The sequence below is a fragment of the Anoplophora glabripennis genome, unplaced genomic scaffold (assembly GCF_000390285.2).
Source record: "Anoplophora glabripennis isolate ALB-LARVAE unplaced genomic scaffold, Agla_2.0 scaffold1262, whole genome shotgun sequence".
Classification (NCBI taxonomy): domain Eukaryota; kingdom Metazoa; phylum Arthropoda; class Insecta; order Coleoptera; family Cerambycidae; genus Anoplophora; species Anoplophora glabripennis.
This window is the reverse complement of record NW_019417340.1, coordinates 12358-36718: the sequence shown is the minus strand read 5'-3', so window position 1 is coordinate 36718 and position 24361 is coordinate 12358. Positions and strand designations below refer to the sequence as shown.

The window sequence follows — 24361 nt, the reverse complement described above, 5'->3', positions numbered from 1 at the left end:
TGTAAACACATTTGGGTCCGTCTTACTCAGTTTCTACGAACTAACACAAATGATGTCTTGTTTCACCATAACACAAATGCTTCACCATAAATTAAAACGATATCCATCAACTCCGAGTACACGCAAACCATTTTTGACACAAACTACCCATTTTTGACACTAACTTCTAAAAACCTGTTGTAAACACCACAGATAGCAAGTAAATATCGCAACGACGATTGCAAAATCCGAATTCAGTATTCGGAGTCGCTGATGCCACGTGGCGAATGACGCTAGAAACTACAGTTGTCCAGCACTGTAGTGGTTGAATGTACTATAACTTCAATATTTTTTTCTCGGAAACTATAAGGATTTTACAAAAATTTTTTTACGATATTGATTCCATTTCTCATGCTGCATCCATTCCCAATTTTTTTTGGATAAGTTGTGAATCACCCTGTTAAATTTTACGTTATTTCTAAAACAAAAAAACAACAGAATAGGAATTCATTTGCCTCATTAATCTTAAACACCATGTATTGCTAAAACGAAGCATTTGCAAACAGGTGCTTCTATAAACTTTTTATCTGATGTAGACGCCAAAGCAAAATTTCGATTAAAATGTTGTGTTCATATATCTCTTTATAAATACATGAGAGAACAAAATGGCACACTTTTATATGTTTCAACTACGAAAATGAAAAAACGAATTGTTGGATATCCCAACACATCCACCCTGTATTTATAAATTATATTATTTTCCATAAGAGAGCGTCAGCAAAGCATTCCAGCCAACTCACTTGTAAAAAACGGGCGTTATGACTGTGAAATCGGGCAAATGTGACCCGCCGGCTCCGGGATGGTTGGTCAGGATCACATCTCCTTCCTTGAAACGCTTCCTGGCTTTCATTTGATACTGCACGGCCTCCTGCATGGCGCCCAAGTGCACCGGAATGTGCGGCGCGTTGGAGACCAGACCACCGTCAGCGCCGAACAAGGCGCACGAGAAATCCAGACGCTCTTTGATGTTCGTTGATATGGACGTCCTCTGGAGAATCCTGAAAAAAAGTACACGTCGTTACCGGTACGAAGAACACTTTTATATGAAAAAAGGAAGTATGCACAAAGACATTTTTATAGAGAAAAGCATACAGCGAAGAATTTTCACGGTGATAATCTCACAAACGATAAATGAAGGAGCCTGAATTACATCTTGTTATTTTGCTGCGCAGTTACACGGTTATTTATGAGAATATGTCATGGATGGAAATACTCAAAAGTGTGAAAATCGCAATAAAATAAAAAATGTTCGTGTCCTCCCATGGATATCGTTTCCTTAAGATCAAATGAGACATTCGAGATACAGTTCTAATCTGTTGTTCACAAATTATGTTTATTATTTATTTTATTCTTGTATTCCTTTCGGCCTCTTTCTAATATATGTAGAACAAAACGTGTCCGCGACTAAAAGTAATATTTATTTATCACATATCAAGTGAGAGTACATCTTTCTGAAAATATATTCAACCTCTACCCATTAGTCTGCAAAACGGGGCACAAAAGACTGTCGCCAAAACCCTTTAGGCCGCAGTGGCCCCTTTGAAACCTTTCTGTTCCTATTCCTGAATGGGCCGTAAAAGGTTTTTAAAGTTCGTAACAAAATGTTCTCTCTGCGAGAAATTTTTGAACCGGGCGAATTGTCCAGTTGGATTAGTTGGAAACGTGTCTGGGAACGGAAATCGCAAATGCTTTATTTAAAATAATTTAAGCTGAACTTTTAGAAGGTTTGGTCATCTATTCGGAAAATTTTCTTTACATCCGTTATGAGTAGGGCGTGAATATTTTTAGTTTAATACTTTCCAGTTTATATTACTTCTGTGACTTTTAATAAAATACTTCTTAATCGTAGGAATGTAAGAGCGACGAAATTCAGAATTTAGAACTATCAGAGTTGATATAATGAAAGACCATTTCCAATCAAAACTGTTATGCGTATACAAGGTGTGGCGTGTATAATCTATAAAAATTAAACTACAGCTTCCTAACGATATTTGTAATAGAAAAGTCTTAAGTATACGTGCTGTAGACCAGCCGTCGCTGAAAGATAGAAAGATACTTCCCTATTTTTGGGGAATTTTTCAATGCAAAAGTACAAACTAAGAAAAACATATTTAAAAAAACTGATATTTTCTTATTATAATAATTAATAGTAATTACTATCTCAAATCCATTGTTGTTACTGCAAGAGTTTGCAAAGAAAACCACATTAAAATATGGAACAAAATGAAATAAAACTTACAATTTCTAGAGAAAATGTTAAAATTGATCCCCATTAGCGCAGATACAGGCATGGCACCGACGCACCCAATTTTGGCGAATATTTTCCCAAATTCTAGGTATTCCCCTAATTGTCTCAGTAGCTTCAAGTATACGGTTTCGCAATTCTTCCACCGTAGCAATTGGAGTATTGAAAGCCAATGACTTCAAGTGACTCCTAAAATAAAAGTCCATTGGAGTTAGATCGGGTGACCGAGGTGGCCACGGCAAAAGACCAAGGCGTCCAATCCATCTCTGAGGAAACGTTTCATTCAAAAGTGTCGTTACTTCTCGAGTACTGTGTGTGGAGGAGCCCCATTTTAAAGATAAAACATGCGTGCCCGAACTTGTAATGCCACATCGTCCAAAAATTCAGGCAACCGGTTCCCCAAAAAGTCAGCATATGTTGGTCCATTTAGTAGTCCTTCAAAGAAATAGGGACCCACAAGTACATCGCCTATTATGACATCCCAAACATTTACCGAGAACCGATGTTCAAAATGATTTTCCCTAATCGCGTGAGGATTTTCATCGGTCCATATGTGCATATTATGGAAATTCACTTCATCATGGGTATATGTCGCCTTATCTGTTACACAAACATAAGCAGGAAAGTTGATTGGCACATTGCCGTAAAAACCATCTGCAAAAACGCATTCGTTGATCACAATCCGGGGATAAAATCTGTTGAACTGGTTGCAGATGATAGGGGTGTAACAGCTGGCGCCTTAAGATGCGATGTACGGTACGAGATGAGGTACCTACTTGCTGTGCAAGTCGTCGAGTACTAATTGTGGGGTCTTCGTCAAGATTTTCCAATACTGCATCTACAACATTAAAATTCACTTGCTGATCACGTTTTCTCCTCGAGGAATAACACTTCCCGTATCTCGCAGCCGCTGAACGCACTATAGGATTGTATTTGCACATGGGGGGTAACGTTGTGGCTATCGTTCCCGGTACAATCTAGTCGCCGCGAGCGCATTCGGAAATAATAAATGGATTATCTTCTCGGTTCATTGTAAAACTGGTTTGTGCACAAACTAAAAAATTAAGCGAAGTAAGAAATAAGAATCTCGTTTTTAATGTAATCGGACCGCTATTCTTATTTTTTAGTTCTTTATAAAAATTACACTGTCCTATCGTGGAATTACAAAATAAAAACTTTTGTCTGGAATCTTTCACATTTTAGCACTGATGGGTCAATGGACGATGCTTATGTAGTAATTAAGTGAATAATGAATTCAGTTGACTGCACAAATTTTTTGACAATGTGACCTAACTTTCTTTTAGTATTGCTAGTATTAGATTATACCGACTTAAATTATAAAGTTACAACTCGGGTCGCATAAAAACATTTCCAAAGTTTTTAATAAATAACACAGGGTCGGCTTACATTTTCGTTGAATAAATGAACTTTAATTTACAAAAAAAAACGCGAAGATAGAACTTTTTCGTATAAGACTGTTCTATTACAAATATCATCAGGAAGTTGTAGTTTAATTTTTATAGATTATACGCGCCACACCCTGTATATTTTTTTTGTTGAGTATGCCATTTATTTAATAGTTAAAACTCCTCCGATTTTTCAAATTCCAAAATATAATGCGAATTTATTTTACAAAATTGTAATAAAGATAAATATAACACTGAATAAAATTTATAGATAATATATAACAAAAATTGCAGCCATATTTATTATATAAATTATAGTCAACAGTTTATCTGCTGCTTCTTGAATACCTAATTATCATACAGTCCTGTGGAATAGACTCTTTTAGTGTGACGTCACATATTTAGGCAACCCGCAACAAATTGTCGTAGCTGAAATTGTAAAGACCGAATCTGACCCTTGGCATGAATCTTGGCATTTTCTAGTTCTACTAAGTATTTTTATTGTTTTTCTTGATGTTGTAGGTACTGTGACAGTGTGTTTATCGAGTGTTTTTTTTTGAAGTGGTTTATTATATACGTACTCTTAACCACAACCAAACTTTTCTTGTATGATATCCTGTTGCGAGGCTACTTCGCTTACATGAGATTATCTTTAATGCGCATGCTCAGTAACATTGATATAATTTTAATTTATTAATTATTATAAAAGTCAATATTGTTCTATAAATTTAAATATATAAATCCTATAATTCTATTAATTTGTCACGTGGTGTTTGAAACTTCTTAAATATTTCTAATATTGCCAGAATATCGCGATATTTAGGATCATAACAAAAAAGTTATTTTTTTGGTCTAAAGTACATAAGATCGAAAATCGATCTAGTAAAAATATTGAGAAATTCTTCATGACAATATGCACTATCGGATTGCCTATTATTTGGCGTATGTGACGTCACTACTAAAAAGGTATATTTTTTAAGTAAAATTATAAATGTTTGTTGTGTCAAAAGGAATCTGTCCCGAAAGCTTATCGTAACATTACTATTACATTCTAGATAACATGAGAATGATTTTCCTTACCTTCCCATTTGCTCTGCAATACTCATGAACCTGTGACTGAAGATACTCAGCTGTATGGAATCTAGTTCAGGGCCAATCTCTTTCACTTTCCCACTGCCAATGGTAATCTTAATATCTCCTCTTGATGTTATGAAGGCTTTACAATCGGGCTCCACCAAAATAGTGCTCAACGCATCCATGATGATAGCTGGTCCAACTATAGTTTGACCAGCATTCAAATCCTTAAGAAGGAAAACGTTTGTGGGTCTATAACCATCTTCAAAGAACACTTCAGTGGTGGAAACAGCCCCAGGGAGTGATTCTGATGAAGGAATAAAACTCTCCTCTTCTAGATCGCTCTTTCCGATGCCCCTCACTCTTATATCGTCCACAATTACATTTCTCTTCTGAATTATAAACCCGAATTCAGACTTATATCTTCCAACGAAGGTTTTCATAAAATCTCCATGCTTTGTACCCTCGGATACAGTCTTTGAAGGGCTGCACATCAGTGCGCAATCAGTACCGTCATATCTCATGTGTAAGTAGGGTTCCAAGACAATATGGTCGTCGGAAAAACCTTGTCTTCTTAATTCTGCCTTGCATTGTTCTTCCAAAAAGTCCAAGCGCTCATCGAAATAACTGAAGTGTTCCTCCGAATAGGTTTTTGCGCTAGGTTCCTGGGATTCTTGAACCACGTCTGCTAGGGCCATGCCATAAGCAGATAGTATACCTGCAACAATGTTTAGTATGCTTGTTATATAGATGAAGAAGTATTATAATTTATATCTAAAAATTCCCTTTTTTGTAAAATAACATAGACACGCCAAAAAAGAAGTCTGTTCCACAAATGAAGACCTTGACACCCTATTTGTTAGGCTCATTTTGGGTATTCAATGATTCAACCAACTCTTGTAACCTTTCAGCTGTAGATGAAAACCACGAAACCGCCTATAAAACTTAAAAATCAGATAAAATTTTACATTGGGCAGATATCAGGCAGAAACTAAAATTTACATTCCGGAATAGCCAGATCCATCCACCCTTTATAGCAGGCATGAACATAAATTCCTAACCCACGGCAGACAGTACTCACTCACCCAATATCGCAGGCTTACCTTGGACATACGCCAAAAACAGTGAATACCAGGAACCCTTTACTTCTTGAAGCCCTACAATCTACTGAGGCCCTGCAAAGTAGTCTATCTGCAAGTTATATGATATGTAAAATCTCTCAAACTCTTAAAAGTTGCAATAAATGAATACACTGGTTTTTAGTTACTCTTTTATAGTAAATAACTGCTATAAGATATTAAAAACAGAGAAAGGAAAAAAGAGAAAAAGAAATCCTAGTGTTTTCTAGTGTTCATCCAAAGTTGAAGAGTTACAAGGGTTGAAATACCCAAAGTATGTAATGAATCCCACCAATATGATGCGTCAAATTATTTCCAGGGCCAAATGGTTTTTGCCAATTACAAACAGAGTGGACGATGATGGAGCATTTCTCATGGCAGAATAAGGTTCTGGAGATCCAAATATAAAGGGTATCATAGATTTTATCCATAGAACAGACCATTTTTTATGCTTCTGTAACTGATTCTATTTACGTCTTTAAATAATTAATCTACCTCCAAAATTTGCTACAGAGAAATTATACTTAAACCTAATATCATTAAATGAATAGTGCGACATGTTTTAATCAAGTTTTCATAAATTTATGATGAGGATTCTTGTATCAAAACAGATAATATAAAAATGTCTGTACATTAGACTAAAGACTGATGTACGTATCTGTTTTTTTGTTTCTACCTGACCAATTATTTACAGATATACAGCTGCATTTTTTTCTTTCATTCAGTCATTAGCGTTGAACGATTTTGTTCGAAATGCAACAGATATAAATGCACTACAATTTCCTTCGGCATTTTCCCCGAACTTAAGTACATTTATCATGAATAAAAAATGATAAAAACATTTCCGCTGCCACAATTCTCTTTCCATCTCTCTGTTTGACAAATAGGGATGAGTTATTTAGAAGGGAAACGTCGGGTGAACCGTAATATCTTAATACTTCATGAGTGAAAGAAGTATACTTAAAACCTGCGAAAAGTCTCGTCTGAAAAAAGTTTAAGTGTACATTATATATACAGAGATTCATCGAAAATGGAGTTTTCATCTAAGTATTATGTTTATTTATAGAGAAGCATTCAAAAGAAAAATGATAAAAATTGAGTATCGATAATTTTTAGAAAACTTATCCGTTCTAAGATTTAAATGAGAGTTTACTACGTGTCCTCTTTGTCCACCAAACCTCTTTTCGTAAAAAGTTTTCGTCATTTTATTATAAGAACAAAATCGAACTCATTAACGATCTTGGGGTTATAAAGTCGAAACATACTGTGTATGAAACTGGTTAACAATTTCTAAAATTCTTCCCCTGCCTAGAGGCAATGTACAGAATGGTATAGTTTGACTCCTCCCTTCATTGGGAAATATTTTTGCATTAGGATGAGATGCTTCTGCAGAATTTTGCTAGCATTCACCGTCATATATACTACCCATTTAACACTAACCTAATTCAAATTTAAGACACGTGCTAACACAGATTGCCTATTCACAGACCCAACAGCACTGAACTTAGTTTTCAAAATGAAAAAACAAGCATGCATCTTTTTAAATGTAAATATTTCGATCATAAAAAGGTTGTATTGAGGCAATTTTAAACTATTTATTTTTAAAATACAAACGCTAGTTAAAAGGAAGGTTCCACTTTCAATGACACCCCGTATAATAGATTAAAATTGTTATACGAGTAAGTAATATGTATTTTGTGATTTAAACTGTGTGGGAGTTTGAAGCTGGAAAAATATATCAGTTTATTTCAAAACATGCGCGAATAAACACGTCGTTTCACATAAAACGAAAAGCGAGAACTTGACACATACTATCCGCCTTGGTCGGACAAATAAAATAGCTCGGTTTAAATTTCAAGCTTCGACAGACCCGCAGTGTAGGATAAAATTGTCAATTTTCATTTACCTGCTTTGTAAAATATGGTGAAAATAACACATTCTGAACCATATCTCTAACGATTTAAAGTAAAACAATTTATTTTATTGTGAAATAGTTTCTCAGAATGCAATAAAACCTTACAGGCTTGACCCTCAGGTTTTTCAGGTTACCTACCTATACAGAAACGTTACTCCATTGCCCAGGAGGCTCTGTCAGTAGATGTTAATGTTATAAATAAACAAATTTGGAAAAAAATTATTTTTGACGAGAGTTTGAGGAATTTTCTTCTGAAAATGTATACTATGGGATTTTTTGTGTCGCTGATTACGAATCCTAGGTCAAAAATACAAATTGACAATTGACAACTGCCAAAAATGTGTCATATTGACGAAGTAACTTGAGACCTTAGAAAGGTAAAAGGTTTTTTGGTATTACCGAATATGAATTTGACATCAGAAATGCCTCTTCAGAATTATTATTTTGACAATATCGATTCCTTTTTACTTTGACTGTCAAGAATTATTTTCAACGTCAAATTTGAAATTCCCACTCCCAAAACCCTCAAAAATTACTTTCTCGAAAAACCAATTCATTCTCATTTGCAAAGCATCGATATGATAGCTGTCAACTAAGCATTGAGCAAGAAGCATTTCTGATATCACAGATTCACCGCGTTCTTGTGAAAAATGCGTGCCTCAAAGATTTAAGTAATAAGAGTCAGTCAGTCGAGAAGACTTTGTTTCAGACATTGTACCAAATAGTAATAACCGTCAATAAAACAGAGTTTAAATAAACTACCGGCCCTCGAATAATGGCTCGACAATGGTGTGTATTATTAAAAAATATTTTCTTACATTTCCAGAAAACTAAGGTAAATTTTTAGCAATTGCCATCTTTTATCAAGACCTATCTCTCATTAAAAGTAAATCTCCAAGTTCGTAAATATACTGTAAATTACTTTTTACCAACTTTTAACTTAGGTAATCATAAAAGTTTGTTAAAATTGATGTTCTGTTTCAAGTAATTAGGTATTTTAAGAGTGTCTTGTAAACTATAGGTACCTACAAGGTTTGTCGACGAAAATGATCATTCCGATAATATTCTTATTTTTGACGTAAGGAGAAAGTTTCATATAAAAATTGTACAGTCCTTTGAATATTCAAAAATTCATTAAAAAGAAAAGCAACTGAACATCGCATATACAGTGCGTCCCAGAAGTAACGGAAAAAATTCATATTTTATACCTTTTTGCGCTGTTTCATCAACCTATGACGTCATCGACATTTTTTTTAAATAGCGCTACCTAATTTGTTAAGCATAACTGGATAGCCCTTTTGAAGGGAAATGCGTCGATATAGAGTTTGGCCTACTTTACTTTGACAGATGCGAAAAAAACAACGATTGGAATGGACATGGTTTAAAATTACAACAAAAGTAGGTGTCACAAACTGAAGCGAGAACAGTGCCACAGCAAAAAATGGGAATCTGTAGTTTTTTTTGTGTTTTGGTTGATTGTAGATACATGTTTTTATGTAGATTGGGTAGGTTCACCAGATCACAGCGGCTAGGCATTGTTTTGAAGACAACAGTTAGCGAATGCAATAGTGCCGCATATCATTGTGACAGTTACAAATGCCATAACTTTACATTACGATGGTGTTACATTTAAGTGAGAAACAAAGAATTAAAATTATGGTTTGATACGGAGATAGGATCCGTAGTTATGATGAAGTCTGTCAATTATTCAATGCCAGAACAACCAATACCTCCATCTACAGTATGCAGATTAGTACGCAAATTTGCCGACGCTGCACATGTTATAGCTGTTTTACATTGACAATTTATTGATGAATAAATTGACGAAAGTTCTTCATGAATTAATTCACGAATTTATTGGTAAACAGTGTGGTTTTACATTGCTACAGACTTTATCAAGTTTTTTGACGCATGAATCAGTTCTACCAACGAATCAAAGAAGCAAATCAATTTCAAAAATGTCACCTTTCCACTCATAATAATTGTAAGTGATACAACAGTGGTACCGTTTTGACACATATTATATAAATATTAGTGTTTGTAAGTAACAAATCAGTAAAAACAATGCAAAACTAGTATGTATGTCGGAGGGGTGGTGGAATTGTCTTCCACCACGGCACTTAGGCCTTATTAGGTCCCTTGTACCTCCCTCCTTCATTACACGAGTACTTTTCTTCAAACCATCTTATTTACTACACGGATGGCTTGGTGGCAAAGTCTCGTACAGTTTATATATGATAGCATGGTCTTGAGTTACAGAGATTTCTTGCTCTGCTCTCGTTACCATTTATCGGGGACCACACGCGTGCGGCAAATGTTGGGTGACCCAGGTCTCTTGGTAGGCTGCCACAGCCACGTCCCCGAGCCTGCCTTAGGTCACCCATCCAAATTCCAGCCCACGTCCGTGATGCTTGACTCGGCAGATCAAAATCCGCCGGCCAAGACACACGGCTAGGCGGTCCCCTTGTAAAACTAGTACGACGCCACACAATTATTTACATATTCCAATAACATAACCTCATTACTGATCTGAGGGTGGAAATCTATTGAGTTGGTACTTCCGAACTTCACGAAGAAATTGACGAAAATTAGAACATGCTCTAATTCGTCAAGAACTTGATGAATAAATTCATGAAGTTATTTGACAGCAGATTTGGTGCATTACACTTGTCCAATTTCTTGATGAAGCGACTTCATGAATTAATTGATCAATAAATTGTCAATGTAAAACAGCTATTAGACGTCTGCCTAGATCTGGAAGGCAGAACGACGGTGACGGAAAATGATAGGCAAAATGTTATGTTAGCTGTCACTGAAAATCCACACACTGTCGTTCGTTCTATCGCCGAAAACGCCAACATATAAATACATAAAGACATGTACCTATAATCAACCAAAACACAAAACATGTACAAATTCCCATTTTTTGCTGTGGCACTGTTCAGTTTGTGGTACCTTTTTTTCGCACCTGTCAAAGTAAAGTAGGCCAAACCCTATATCGACATATTTCTCTTCAAAAAGGCTATCCATTTATGCTTAAAAAATTAGGTAGTTCTATTTAAAAAAAAATGTCGATGACGTCATAAGTCTATGAAACATAGAGCAAAAAAAGTTTAAGCAATCTCTCAATCTCAATCAAGATCACCATCGAATGTCTGCCTCAGAACCCTACAACTTCTATCTAAAAAGTTTCTCTTAAAAATGCTCCCCTAAGAAGATATTGCAATGCGTTATGTAAAATAGGACACCGTGTATATTAATTGTTTCTGTATTTATGTATAATTCAAAAATGTATATTTTATGCTAGGGAATATGTGGTGTTTACTGCCTTAATAAACCTTTTAAAATTTATTTAATGTTATTTTCCCTTCATTTAGGTATGTCGCCGTCGCGTCGTACCTTGCCACCTTGTATGAATATAATACATAAAAACTCACAATTTTTGTAGAAATGTTACGTTTTTATCTTTCTTTTTAAAAATACTATGTAGTTTCCTTATGTCTTCGAGAAATCACATTTTAGGTGTAAATATACATATATCTCTGTAAATTTACGTTTTGAAGTCATAATAAATTAATTATCATAAATAATAATCAATGATCTAGTGAGTAATTTTAGATAAAACTTTTATGAGTGTATGCAGAATCAAGAATAAGGAAATTGAAACTCACCCGCGTACTTGTGCACGAACACCGTGGTCATCCCCAGGGACCTGGCTATGGCACAGGCGTGCTGCCCCCCGGCGCCCCCGAAGCACGCTAATGCGTGTCTGGCCGTGTCGTAACCTTTGGCCTGAGTTAGCGCCCTGATTGGGCGACACATAGCCTCGTTGGCGACCCTCACGAAACCCATGGCCACCTCCTCTATGGACATGACGCTCTGAAAGAGGAAATGCAATTTCGTCAAATGAGGCAGATGTGTCAGTGGTTATCTCCGTATATTTTGCTCTATTTTGCGGACGGCGACGGCGATCTAATTCTAAGTTCTAAGTATACTTTTAAATTGTCTGTACCGTGTTTTATAGTAACTGAATCAAATATACAGGGTATTTCACGAAGGACGGATTGTTCCATAGCTCTCGTAATATTTTAATGTTATTAATAATCTCTTACGAATACTTGTTGGGCTAAATTATTTTAAAACAAATATGAGGATCTGTCAATGTTTTTTTTTTTTACTCAAAAATGTTAATATTACGTACTAAATATTGTTTCAAAGAAAAAAGTAAATAGTAAATTACATCTTTACTTTTCATTTAATAATATCAAAAATAATCTGGAAAATTGTTATATAAGAATCGGAAACAATATAAAATTCTACACAATTATAACCTATTATGTATATTAAGGCAAAGATGCAAGCAAATTATTCGTAAGAACTTCAAAAATTGTACACATCAATTAGTCCAATCTAATCCAATCAATAGATAGAAGAGCTTACAAAAAATACCACCTGGAAACAAAAAATATGGTGATATGGGAAAAAAATCTAAGAAATACAGTGTGTTTTTCTCCTGTGGTGCATAAACGGTGAGGTAAACCTAAAAAATTCATAAAAGTCAAAAAAAACCGTTTCCACTAATAAAAAAAACGAACTCCAATCGAAAAAAGTTGTAGCTATTAGAAAAAAACCTATGGATTCGTATTTTTAAATATATCGATAGCCATATTACTTTTTGAGATATATCGAAAAAACCGTCAAAAATCGACTTTTTTGAATGCGCTAATTCAGTTTTCTGAACGGCCGAGTAGCGTTATCCCCACTCCGCCACCCATTACAGTTAGCTCTGCTCTGCTTCGGTTTGACGCAAAATTAAAAATGCAGAAGTGGCTAAAATGAACCGCACTATTTTTTTTATTGAAAATATAAGTCTTCAACTTCAATGTCCGTAAGAATGGACGTTGGAACACAAGCCTGTGGAATTTTTCGAAAAAAAAAATAATTATCGGCTCCAGATAGAGCAACGTTTTTTTTTAATTCGCGTAAAAATGCCAGCAATCGATTCCTGTAATGGACATTATCGAAAAATGAAAATCGAAAAACATATTCAAGAAAAATGCGACCAAAAAATTTTTACTTTTTTCCGAGTGGTAAACCGCTGAGGAAGTTTTTGTACATGTCCCCAGGAAGTCGGGAAGAAGTTGGAGGAAATTATAAGGAAGCTGAGGAAGTTGAAAGGTATTCCGAAGCCTGTCAAACGTCTCACAGAAACGTTTGTGAAGCAAAGTATCCTTTTGACAGGTGCCCGGGAAATTTGTAATTTGAAACCATTTAGTATCATTATTTTAGGTAAATAACTTTCGAACAGTGCAAAACAGGGCTTTGAAACTTTGCCACAAAGTTATAAAATTAGAAACATGGCAAATGAGCAATAGTCGCGAAAACACCGCTAGATCCTGAGCAATTTCTAGGATTGAAAAGATATTTTGCATTATATTAATTACGCTCTTATAGACACTTAGACAAAACACAATTGATCGTATTTACGTTAAAAGTTTGGGTTTTTGGGCATTAGGGAGAGACATATCTCACATATTCATCCTTACAAATCTCAAAACTGACCAAAATATGGATTCAAGCGTGCGCTTGTCACAGAGTTGAGACGTCCTTTAAACAAAAATGGTTATTGCCGAGGTTAATCGTGGTAGAATGCGAGGAAGTTTGAGGAAGTATAGAGAAGTTTTTGTACAGAATTGAAGGAGCCCTCGCTTTTTTTCAAAGTCATTTTTGGAGACTTGGAAGGAATAAAATCGTTACAACTCTTTTTCACCATGAAAGTAAGGAAAATACTGAGCCCTGATTCGTTTCTCTACGACTATTCGTCGAGCAAGAAGAGCATATTTTCGAAATGACCTTTCTTTCGAAAAATCGATGTAACTCGAAAAATGTTTAATATTTTTTAATTTAAAAAAGCACTTTTTTTGCTTGCCGAGGGCTGCATTTACAGCAAGTAACAAGTTTCAAAATCTTAATTTGTAAGAGATACAGCAAAAATAAAAAAAAAACGATTTTTGAGGTTTTTTCGATATATCTCGAAAAGTAATATAGCAATCGATATATTTAAAAATACGAATCGATAGGTTTATTTAATAGCCACAACTTTCTCATTTAACTGTTTTCTATTGGAGTTCAAGTTTTATTTATTAGCGAAAAAACGTTTTTTTGACTTTTATGAATTTTTTAGGTTAACTTCGCCGTTTATGCGCCACAAGAAAAAACACTGTCTTGGATTTTTTTTCCTATATCACCATATTTTTTGTTTCCAGGTGGTATTTCTTTGTAAATATAACATTAGGCCGTGACAAATTAATTGGAATAAATAGAAAATAATTAATTTGCCTAGTGCACCTGTAACTTCCATCATAGCTCAAGAAGAACGTGAGGTAAGTAATTTATTTTCAAATTTTTTTTTAACCATACAACCAAACTATTTTCAATTAATTTCTCTGACTATTATGTACCTAATACGAGTATAGTTAAATTATACAGGGTATTTCCTAAGTACGGTCCGTAACTTCAGGACACAATTTCTTATATTATTAAAAAAAATTCCTATAAACATGTGGCTGGAAACGCTAAGATTCCGAGATACAGATTGTTGAAAATATATAAATAATGAAAAAATATATTAATAGTTATTTGAAATAATTCATAGTCAATGTTAGGTTCTTAAAATTTGGCAGTTGGTGAAGAGCTGCATTTTTAATATAAAGTCAGTTTTTATCTGCCGCCAGTAGCGTAGTTAGGCGTGAATCAGCCGACGTTTTTATCATAAAATGAAGAACGCTAATAGATATTTTAAAATTTTTATTATTTTCGAACTCGCCTAACATTTGACAACACAAAAGGTGTCTTGAATTTGTTTGCCTAACACTAATCTATTTTTAGAAAAAAAAGAACTTATTTCTTTAATGCAGCGGCAACAAAAATAAGAGATAATGTGCTATGCCTTTTTTTGTTGTCTTAATTACTTATTTGGCACCGAGATTGTTGGCATTTTGCTAGTTATCAGTTGTCAATCAAAACTATGGATTAGATAATTCGAAAATGCTGTGCGACGTAACCATGACCACCGCTGTAAACACTTTACAGATTTAGGGGCGAGCTACGAGGATCCCATGTATTCAGTGTTTTTCAAATGAACTTTGCAAGTCGAGTTAAATTGACTACACATTAAAAATTGAATATTTCCTTTTTAAGTTTAATTTAATTATGTAGATAACATTATAAAATTTTAAATTAAATTTTTTTACCATGAAAATTTCCAGGGGGTGGCGCCTCAGAGGCCTTCCAAACCAGCCGCCACTGGATAACTGGATAACACATTTGCAAGTATTGTTAGAACCGACAGACCTCGCGCATTTACTATACCAATTTTTTCTGACGAAAACAACTTACCCTTTTCTCAACTTGACTGCGCAAAAAATTATTGATTTCCTCAGCAAGTTCCTGGAATTTATTAATAGTTTCTACTTTATCTAGAGGAGAATCCTCGTTCGGTCCAAATATATTGGGGAAGTATTCCGGCAGCAACCGTCCCAAAGCCAAATTGGCATCAGTCACCGTCAAGGGACCCCCTTTTTTGTAACAGACCGGCCCAGGATGAGCCCCTGCGGACTCCGGACCGACCACGAACAGGCCGGATCTTAAAAAGAGTGTAGGAATTTTAATTGGTACTGGTTAAAGGCTAAACTAACTTTGAACTATTTAAAATGGTTGTTTATTTAATCATGGTGAATAATTATTCTTCTGATATATGTACAGGGTGTTCTGAATTGCATAGCCATATCTTACCTGCTCAAATTGTCTCAAAGTCAGAGAAAGGTCACATAAACAGTTCTCAGAACACTTAATTGTCGAGATACCAAGTGTCGAAATTTAAAAAATCGGTAATATTTATGTTATAAAGAAAATTTTGATTACATATTATCAGAAAATAATTACCTACTTACTAAGTGGAATGACTCTGTATTTACTATTTGTATACATAATAATGTAAATTATAACTGAATTTCTAACTTTTAAAACCAATTTATGTCCAACTAGATATTATTTCATTAAACAAGTAAAGGACATCTCACCGGAAAAATAACATAGATCCCCCTCCAGCCGCCACGGTATTGACGTCTAGCTGAGGGGCCTGAATGGTAACTCCAGCAGTGGTACTTTCGTAAACGTGTTCATAATTTCCGGCAAAACGGGAAACGTCCGTGGAAGTGCCACCCATGTCAAACCCAATTACGGGCAAATCGGTCTCCTTTTGCCACGTTGTCACCGCATAGCCCACTACCTAAAATGATAATTCAATAGCATGATAGAAATGTGATCTAATAAATCTGTCTCTTAAAGGGGATGTTAAAAATTACAATATTTAACTACTTTTAAATAAAACGCGGGTTTGCAAAAAGTAATCAATATACAGGGTGTTCCTAAATATCATGTACATGAGGAATTCCTTGGCTTATTTCACGATATGAATTATATTATATTCATATGAACATAGGTCCGCAAAAGCTTCGTTATCGATCTACAGGATGTTGAAATATTAAGATTTTTTTAGTTTTTTCTTCATAGCTCCCACAGTTTTTGAGAAATTTAGCTCAAATTTGGAATATAGGTTGCGCTGTAGAGCTTACATCATTGGGCATGCAAATGGTCGTGATATTCTACAGAGCTATATTTTTTCGGGGCTCATGACCCCCTTTCTTCCCCTGAACTTTTGTGCAGTGCGCCACTGGTAAATTCTAAATTTAAAATTGAATTTTATGTTATGTTTTTGTTGAGAAACTTTTTTGTCTCTTATAATTTTTTTGTATCTACGACCGTTATAGAAAAAAAATAATAAAAAACGATTTTGTGTAATTCGTTATATGAAATTGAAATTCTTAAAATTGTCCAGTAGGCTCTTGCTTTATTTAGATAATCTCTTGTTTCTATTAATTATGACAGTTTATTCGCCACTACCTACCTGTTAAAAGCTGGGCAGACCCGGTTTTTGTAGCAATACTTAATTTATTACAATACAAAAAACCTAAATAATATAATAATAACCATAACAAGAAAACTATGTTACAACAATTGTCGAAAGTGACATCTATGAATATTTGAGAATATTCGTTGATCAACTGTCATTCTATTGGGATAGTGCTCCATGTACAGACGTTTAGCTTCTCTTGCATTTCCATTCGCAAGGCCATACATGAAATGCATTTCAGCCATTTCAAAATTCGTAAAATTTGGCATTGTTATGAGATTATAATGAGTATTTAAAACAATTTTACACGTTATGTTTATGACTTAAACCTTTAATTACATATACATAATAAACATATGCAGACCCAAGTTACGATTTCAAATGCGAGATTATGCAAATAAATCCAGGACCTACTGGACCATTTTAAGAATTTCAATTTCATCTAACGAATTACACAAAATGGATTTTTTTTTTTTTCTCGATAACGGTCGCAGATACGAAAAAATCATAAGGGACCAAAAAGTTTCTCAACAAAACATAAACTTCAATTTTGATTTTAGAATATACCAGCGGCCGCACCACACAAAAGTTGAGGGGAAGAAAAGGGGGCATGAACCCCGAAAAAATATCACTCTATAGAATATCACGACCATCTGGCATGTCCAATGATGTAAGCCCTACAGCGTAACTTATATTCCAAATTTGAGCTAAATATCTCAAAAACTGTGAGAGCTATAGAGAAGAAACTAAAAAAATTTTAAAATTTCAACACCCTGTAACGAAGCGTTTGCGGACCTATATTTATATGAACTATTAGTCATGAAATAAGCCAAAGAATTACCCCCTCCCTTATGTACATGATATTTGGGAACACCCTGTAATATGTAAATCAGCAGTTTTACGTTGTCAACACTTTGATCTGATTCAAATATTTTCGGTGTCCTTGGATGGAGAAATGCTTATCCAGAGCCGTAATAATATGTTTTTATTTGTCGGAAAAGCAGTAAAAAGTGATGTGGTGATCCGAAGTTAAACAGCATGAGAAAAATTAAATAAATTTTAAAGGATGGCATGTATCGGCATCAACTCCAGCGGGTATCTTGGAAAGACAGTACTGTACAGTATCAGGAATAATGAGTCCAGGATGCAATTCATAACAAACGACACAGAATATTTGCAAAATTCAACTTCCATAAACTTTCCGGAACTCAAGTATGTAATCGAGAAGAATGAGAATCGATATAAACGCATTGGAAAAATGAAGCCTGGTAGGTTTACTGATGGTTCTAAAGGGGACAGTGTAATTGAAACTAAAGTAGTAGGATTTAGGCTCAAGCAAGGAAGTTATGGCCTGAGAGCCTTTCCTACATTATTTCAAACTGAAATCTTCGCCGTAAGTGCGTGTTTGATGGAGAATTTGCTCTGATCAGGCTACAATAAAGGCTTTAATTTTAAACAAAATGTTCTCAAAATGTTTGGGACTGTCTATTTAGATGATTCACACCTATGAGTCAAGGATGCAGTAGGAGATAAAGGCACTAAAAATGGACATGTCAATTTACGAAAAAGGAATCAGACACTGTTTCCCTAGGACCGAGATAGCATTTGGCACTCATGTCGTGAGGCACACACAGGACTCAGGACACTGTGGACTACCGACTATACTACGTGAAATTAATAGAGAAACCATTCTCTCGGGATTGCAACTGGGAAGAATACGAGATACCTGTCTGAGATTCAGTCCCTTTGGAAAATCTTACTTAAATGCGAAAGAATTCAGAATATTGGGCACCAAACTTTTGAATTTTGTACAAAGAATAAATCTCCTGGAAAAAAAACGACCTCGGTACTCTAAGACTCTTTATAGAACCATTTAGGAACACAAAAAATTTACTTACCCCACCTGCAGGACCTGACAAAATGGCTCTAACACCGTTGAAGCTGTGCATCGGTGTTAAACCGCCATCACTTTGCATAAACAAGACTCTGGTGCCTTCCAGGTTATTCTTGAACCCTTTAGAAAATCCTTGAACATACCTTTTGACATGGGGCGTCAGATAAGCATCTGCGCATGAAGTGAAACCTCTTGGTACTATGCGAACCATAGGAATAACTTCATGGGAAAGGGAAATGTGTTTAAAACCTGCAAAAAATGTTTTAAACCATGTTTGCAGTTACTTTTGAAAGAGTAGAACTGTATTATCTAAGTACTAGGTACCTATTTCTCTAGCAATATCACCAACTTCGTTTTCGTGTTCATAGAAGGTATAGCTATGAGCCAACGCTACGGAAATGCTCTCAATGCCTTTCTCTTTAATTTTCAAAAGGCTCTCCCTTACTTCTTTCTTATCTAGTTCCTTGGTGACATAGAACGATTCGCCAGTTCTACCTCTAATCTTTCTCCAATTAGCTGTCTGTGACCCTAATTCACATTTATCTTCTAGCATCGGTATTATTCTACAGTCGATTTCTACTACTTCAGAATATAAAATATCAGGCCGTCTTATATTCTTAAAATAAAGAAAAATATTCAAAATTAACGTTAGATTCAGTCCAATAAGAATCGGAATGACGTAGAAAAGAAAATATATTTACCAACTCAAAAATTTTTGGTCTAGCTTGATTGCCAATCAGGAGAATATCTTTAAATCCCTTGTTTATCACAAAAGCCATATTTTCTCCTTTTCTTTCGAGTAGGGCATTAGTCGCAACAGTTGTGCCCATACGGATCCAGTCTATCAGGGAACTGTCTACATTTCCATGCTCATCTAAAGCTTTTCCAGTTTCCTATAAGTTATTTAATATTATTAAAATCTAAATTTTCACAAATGGGTCTGCGGAGAAAGATATAACGAGAATATTGTGACTATGAATTTTCAAAATGCTTAATACCCAACAACGAATTTTCTTCATAGAAGAAACATCAGGTTATCAGTTATCCTAGAACAACTAGTTCTAGTAGAATTTTGATTAAATTCTTTATATAAACACTGAATAACGAGAATGGACTAATACTTCAAATTACAAAGTTGCATATTTGATTCATTATTAAATAATTACCATTTAAAATGTTACTATTTTTTCATATAGATACTTTCTTCCTAATACAGTTTTTTGGTATAAAATTCCTAAATTGCAGAAAACCACCAAATAACAAAAGAGTGTACCAATTGCACGGATTTTGAATTATTATAAAAATCTTTTCGTTCTCCGTAACGGTGCCGTAGAAAAGGGATAAACGGTTTTCTCTGATTTTCATTTTATGATTTGCACATAGGCAACCCACAATACTTAAACTGTTCTATCGCCAATAATTACTTTGACTTCGACTTACCTCCTGCAAAATTCGACGGATTCCTTCAGTTGGAGCGTCGTTATAATGTTGAGGATCTTCGGACAACAATTTCAAAACACGAATTTTACCATTGGGGCATTTGGCAAAGACATCCGTGAAGGTGCCTCCGCGGTCAATAGCAAAACGAAATTTATTATTATTTAGCACCATCTAAAAAGAGGTAATTATAATTAATTATTCCAGCTGGAAACGGTCCAAATTATAACCGAAGTTAAAAACAAGTTAGTCAAAATTTAATTATTAGGTAGGTACTAATATAAAATGTTTGTTTCCAATTTTTATTTTTATTTTTATTTAATAAATATTATATTTGAAAGATAGGTACCTGATAGTACAGATAACTAAAATGTATACGTACAATAACTATATTCTTTTCATTAATTTTGTATAAACAGTAATCATATAGTTCACTAACTAAATGATCTTTTTCATTTTTATGTTAGGAATGTTAGAATCAGTTATAATATTTATTAATGCTACTATAAATTAATTTTTTAATTGTAAAAGAAATAATCAGTTAGATCTCTAGAAGTACTTTGCCGATTTTATTTACCCATTTTTATATACCACACTTTTATTATTTCTCCTATTTTAAACACTTACTTTTAAAACGTGCCCCTCCGCTTTTTTTAGTAAAGTAGATACTGATCGATTTTTGAAAGTCCAACACAAACTGTAGTTTTAAAGTTACTAACGTAATTAACAGTTATATACAATATAATGAAAATAATACTTTTATAAATTATAAAATATTGTCGACTAAGTAATCTCTGAATCCAAATAAATATTTAATTATGATAAAGGTTTGTTTCTAAAATAATTAAAGAAGATAAGATGTAAACATCTGCTATTGTTATAAGAACGATTACAAATTAATAAGAAGGTGAACCTGAACTGATTTTTATTGAGACATTAATTATTAAAATTAAATGAACAAAATCAATTTTTCATATTACTTTCATCAAATTTTATAATTTCACTTGTTTTTTCTCGCGGGAGAGCAAAAACCGTGCTTTCAGTCGAACGGCAATGTAGAAGGGAAAGCGAACGAAGCGACCGGTTACCGGTTTAAAAAAATCGGATCACAGTTTCTTTGATTGGCGGATGTCTAGACACTCCGTCTGAAGAGGTACTCGTTTAAAAATTTTTTCTTGTCTCCCTTATGCAACTTTTGCGATTTCGTGCCAAATAAAGAGAGTATAGAAAAATGTGAAAACGTATTTCAGCGGTTCTAAATGTAATCACCAAATTTCGTTCGAAAAATTCGTTGAAACTCTTGAAAATTTTTCACTAAAAAGGCTCTGTACATTTATAGTGAAAAATGTAAAAAAATACCTAAGCCAATTTAATCCGAAATTCATTAAATTTAGAAAATTTGTGTATCTAAAAAGCTAATTATTGGTATCCTAAAGAAAAATCTCCTTTTATTTTTTTGTGATTTCCTGACAAACCTTGAATAAAAATTGACACCATCATTTTATTTGCCTGCTCCAAACACGTATATTTTGAGATTTTGGGCACTTTTTATATCTTGGGAATTGTTCCCTATATTATGGTTATAACCTGATAATATTTGGCTACAAACAATTTTTTCTGAAACATTCTCATAAATTAATCCAACTCTCTAAAATTTCTAATTGAAGAAAAGGAAAAAAAATTGATACACGCATCAGCGTTTCCAGATGTTTTAAATAGCACACAATATTTTACTAAAATGCAATAAGTAACTATATATTTGGTACGGGTTCATTATATTGAAAAAGATCGTAGTATATTAAGAATTCAATACGAGGTCTGTTCAGAAAATAACAGAACTTTATTTTTTTAAACTTTATGAATAATTGTATTCATTATTATTGATACTTGTCTCCTTCAAAGTACTCCCCTCCCTATTATCATACTTTTCTCAGCGATGTTTCCATTTCGCGTTTCTAAAGGATCATAAACAAATAAGCTTCCTGACAGTAAATTTCCTTAAAAATAGATGAAACATTGCTTACAAAATAAATTATGAAATGCCAATAAAACTTTAACTATAAACATGCCTGTTGCGATTATAAACTTAAAGGCAACGAATTTTATACTATTCCGCCCGCCTATGTTCATGAAACTAGATAAATTCCAAATCTACATTCTTATTTATAAACCTTAACGAAACGTGTGTCTATCAAAATAATCATATTAAATGTAAATTAAGGTAAATGACTATTTGCACTTGTTATCATATTAGAGTAGGTCCATTGTTTTTGACAACGAATCTACCCTTACATATTCCAAATTTAGACTACAATTATCTACAAGAAAACATATTTTTTTAACAAAATATACACTATATTTTATGTTTTGAACGTATAAATTAACTATAATATCCAGAAAAAATGTTTTACTTACTGTAGAAATATATCCGAAGCTATTTTTATTTTAAATGTCGGCAACGAGGTTAGGTTTTATATCTATTTCTAAAAACAAACCTTGAATGTAAGTTTATTGCTTTTAAATTGTTAAATGCTAATACCTCTATTGAACCTAATAATAAATAATATTCCTTGATAAGTAAGCATAGGCGGAACAATAAATAGTTTTTTCTTACGTATGTGGCAGTAAGTATGAATGTTTATTTAATAATATAATTATTATAATAACCAAAAATGTTTTAATTTTTACATTTAATTTAATTTCTCATATTATCAAAACATAGTGTTCGTTAAATCGATTTTTATCGAAAACGGATAGAGATACCGAAATGAAACAAGGTTTTGAATCAAATTTCATGTTAGACATACAGGGTAAAAAGTTATTAACTAAATTTTCGGTAAAATTGGTCGTAAGTGGCGCCTTCTACGAACAATGCTGAAATAACAACTCGCATCTTATTTGTCGCCTAAAAAAATATAGTTTCACAAATTTTCAAGTTCCTAACCTACATATATTCAGAATAATCGCAAAAAAAACGATTTAAAATTTTAACGAAACTATTAACTTTCGGATAAGGCATCTTTGCGCCAATCGTCATATTCCCATTGTTAATGAATCACCCTGTACATGCAACAAAACTTAAGATTAGACTTGCATATTTTCTTTAGATTAGGTCCTTATTTTGGTAATAATTCAATCTAAACTAAATTTAGACTGATTTTCTTGTTTTAATTTGAAATTTAGAAATATTTAATTCGAAACCTAATCCGAATCATCCGCTAAAGGTCGCTACGATTTATTCGACGATTGGAGGACATACCAGATTTTACGATTTGTCACAAATTATACAATTTTTCGTTTGCAGGACATATCTATAAAAGTAATTTATATAGGTAAAATACCAACTAGAAATGTGTTATTTGAAAAGAGATAAAGTTTGTTGTTTAGTATTTAATTAAATAGTTCTGTCTGTTGGTCTAAATTATGACACTATGAAGATCGAGTAATGTGATTGTGATATGTCGATCTTGGAGCCAGGACAAAAGGAGGTCCCACAAAGCGCCTACACCGGCCGCATTTGCGGTCGGGGTAGACGACGGATGGGGCCCACCTACGAAGGCTGTCCAGGCCTACACGAGATGAGGCAGGATAAAGAGGGATAATCCCCCTCGATCCCAAATCATTGAGGCCAATTTCTAGCCATAGAATAATGGCGGCGNAACCGTAAAAAATATTAGATGTTATGTTTTATTACTTTTTTCATTATTTTCTATGTCTTGTTGCCTTTTACGCAGACACGCCAATGGATTTTCGTTCCCGGCACGCTTCATCCCCCTTACTAGTCCAAAAGTTAGCTAGCTATATAATTTCGACCGTGGAGTATAGAAATGTGTTATTTGAAAATTTTGACAAGATAGAAACTTAATATTTAATATTTTATGGGTCTGATTTAATTTACAATTAGATATTATTTTATTCAGGTTATAATATGTTACGTAAATTATCAGAACGTGTTAGTAAAATGATTACAAGAGATAACGTTTGTTGTTTAGTATTTGATGAAATAGCTCTGTCTGTTGGTCTAAATTATGACACTATGAAGATCAAGTAATGGGATGTGTCGATCTTGGGTCCCTGGGCAGACAAAATGAGGTAGCAAATCATGCTCTAGTGTTTTTGGTGCAAGGTATTAGTAAACATTGGAAGCAGCCTATCGCGTATTATTCCAGAAAAGACGTTATAAGAACAAAAGACCTAAAAATTTTGTAAATTGAAATAATTTTAGCATTGCAGCCTTGTGGACTAAAAATAATTTGTAT

The 24361-nt window shown here is 33.9% G+C and overlaps 1 protein-coding gene across 1 annotated transcript in view; it reads right to left on the bottom strand.

Annotated features, from left to right (window-relative positions):
* LOC108914587 (5-oxoprolinase) overlaps window positions 1–22683 on the bottom strand; it is a gene marked incomplete at its 3' end in the record, with an annotated part of 68496 nt that extends 45813 nt beyond the window's left edge. Inside the window, exons 1-10 of the mRNA XM_018720427.1 lie at window positions 22518–22683; window positions 20106–20276; window positions 19367–19558; window positions 18990–19281; window positions 18670–18914; window positions 15879–16087; window positions 15196–15442; window positions 11469–11676; window positions 4771–5482; window positions 780–1037 (exon numbers count right to left, since the gene is read on the bottom strand). Coding sequence (XP_018575943.1) covers window positions 780–1037; window positions 4771–5482; window positions 11469–11676; window positions 15196–15442; window positions 15879–16087; window positions 18670–18914; window positions 18990–19281; window positions 19367–19558; window positions 20106–20276 — 2534 coding nt within the window. The remainder of the gene's footprint in view (window positions 1–779; window positions 1038–4770; window positions 5483–11468; window positions 11677–15195; window positions 15443–15878; window positions 16088–18669; window positions 18915–18989; window positions 19282–19366; window positions 19559–20105; window positions 20277–22517) is intronic.
* Window positions 22684–24361: the final 1678 nt, after the last annotated feature.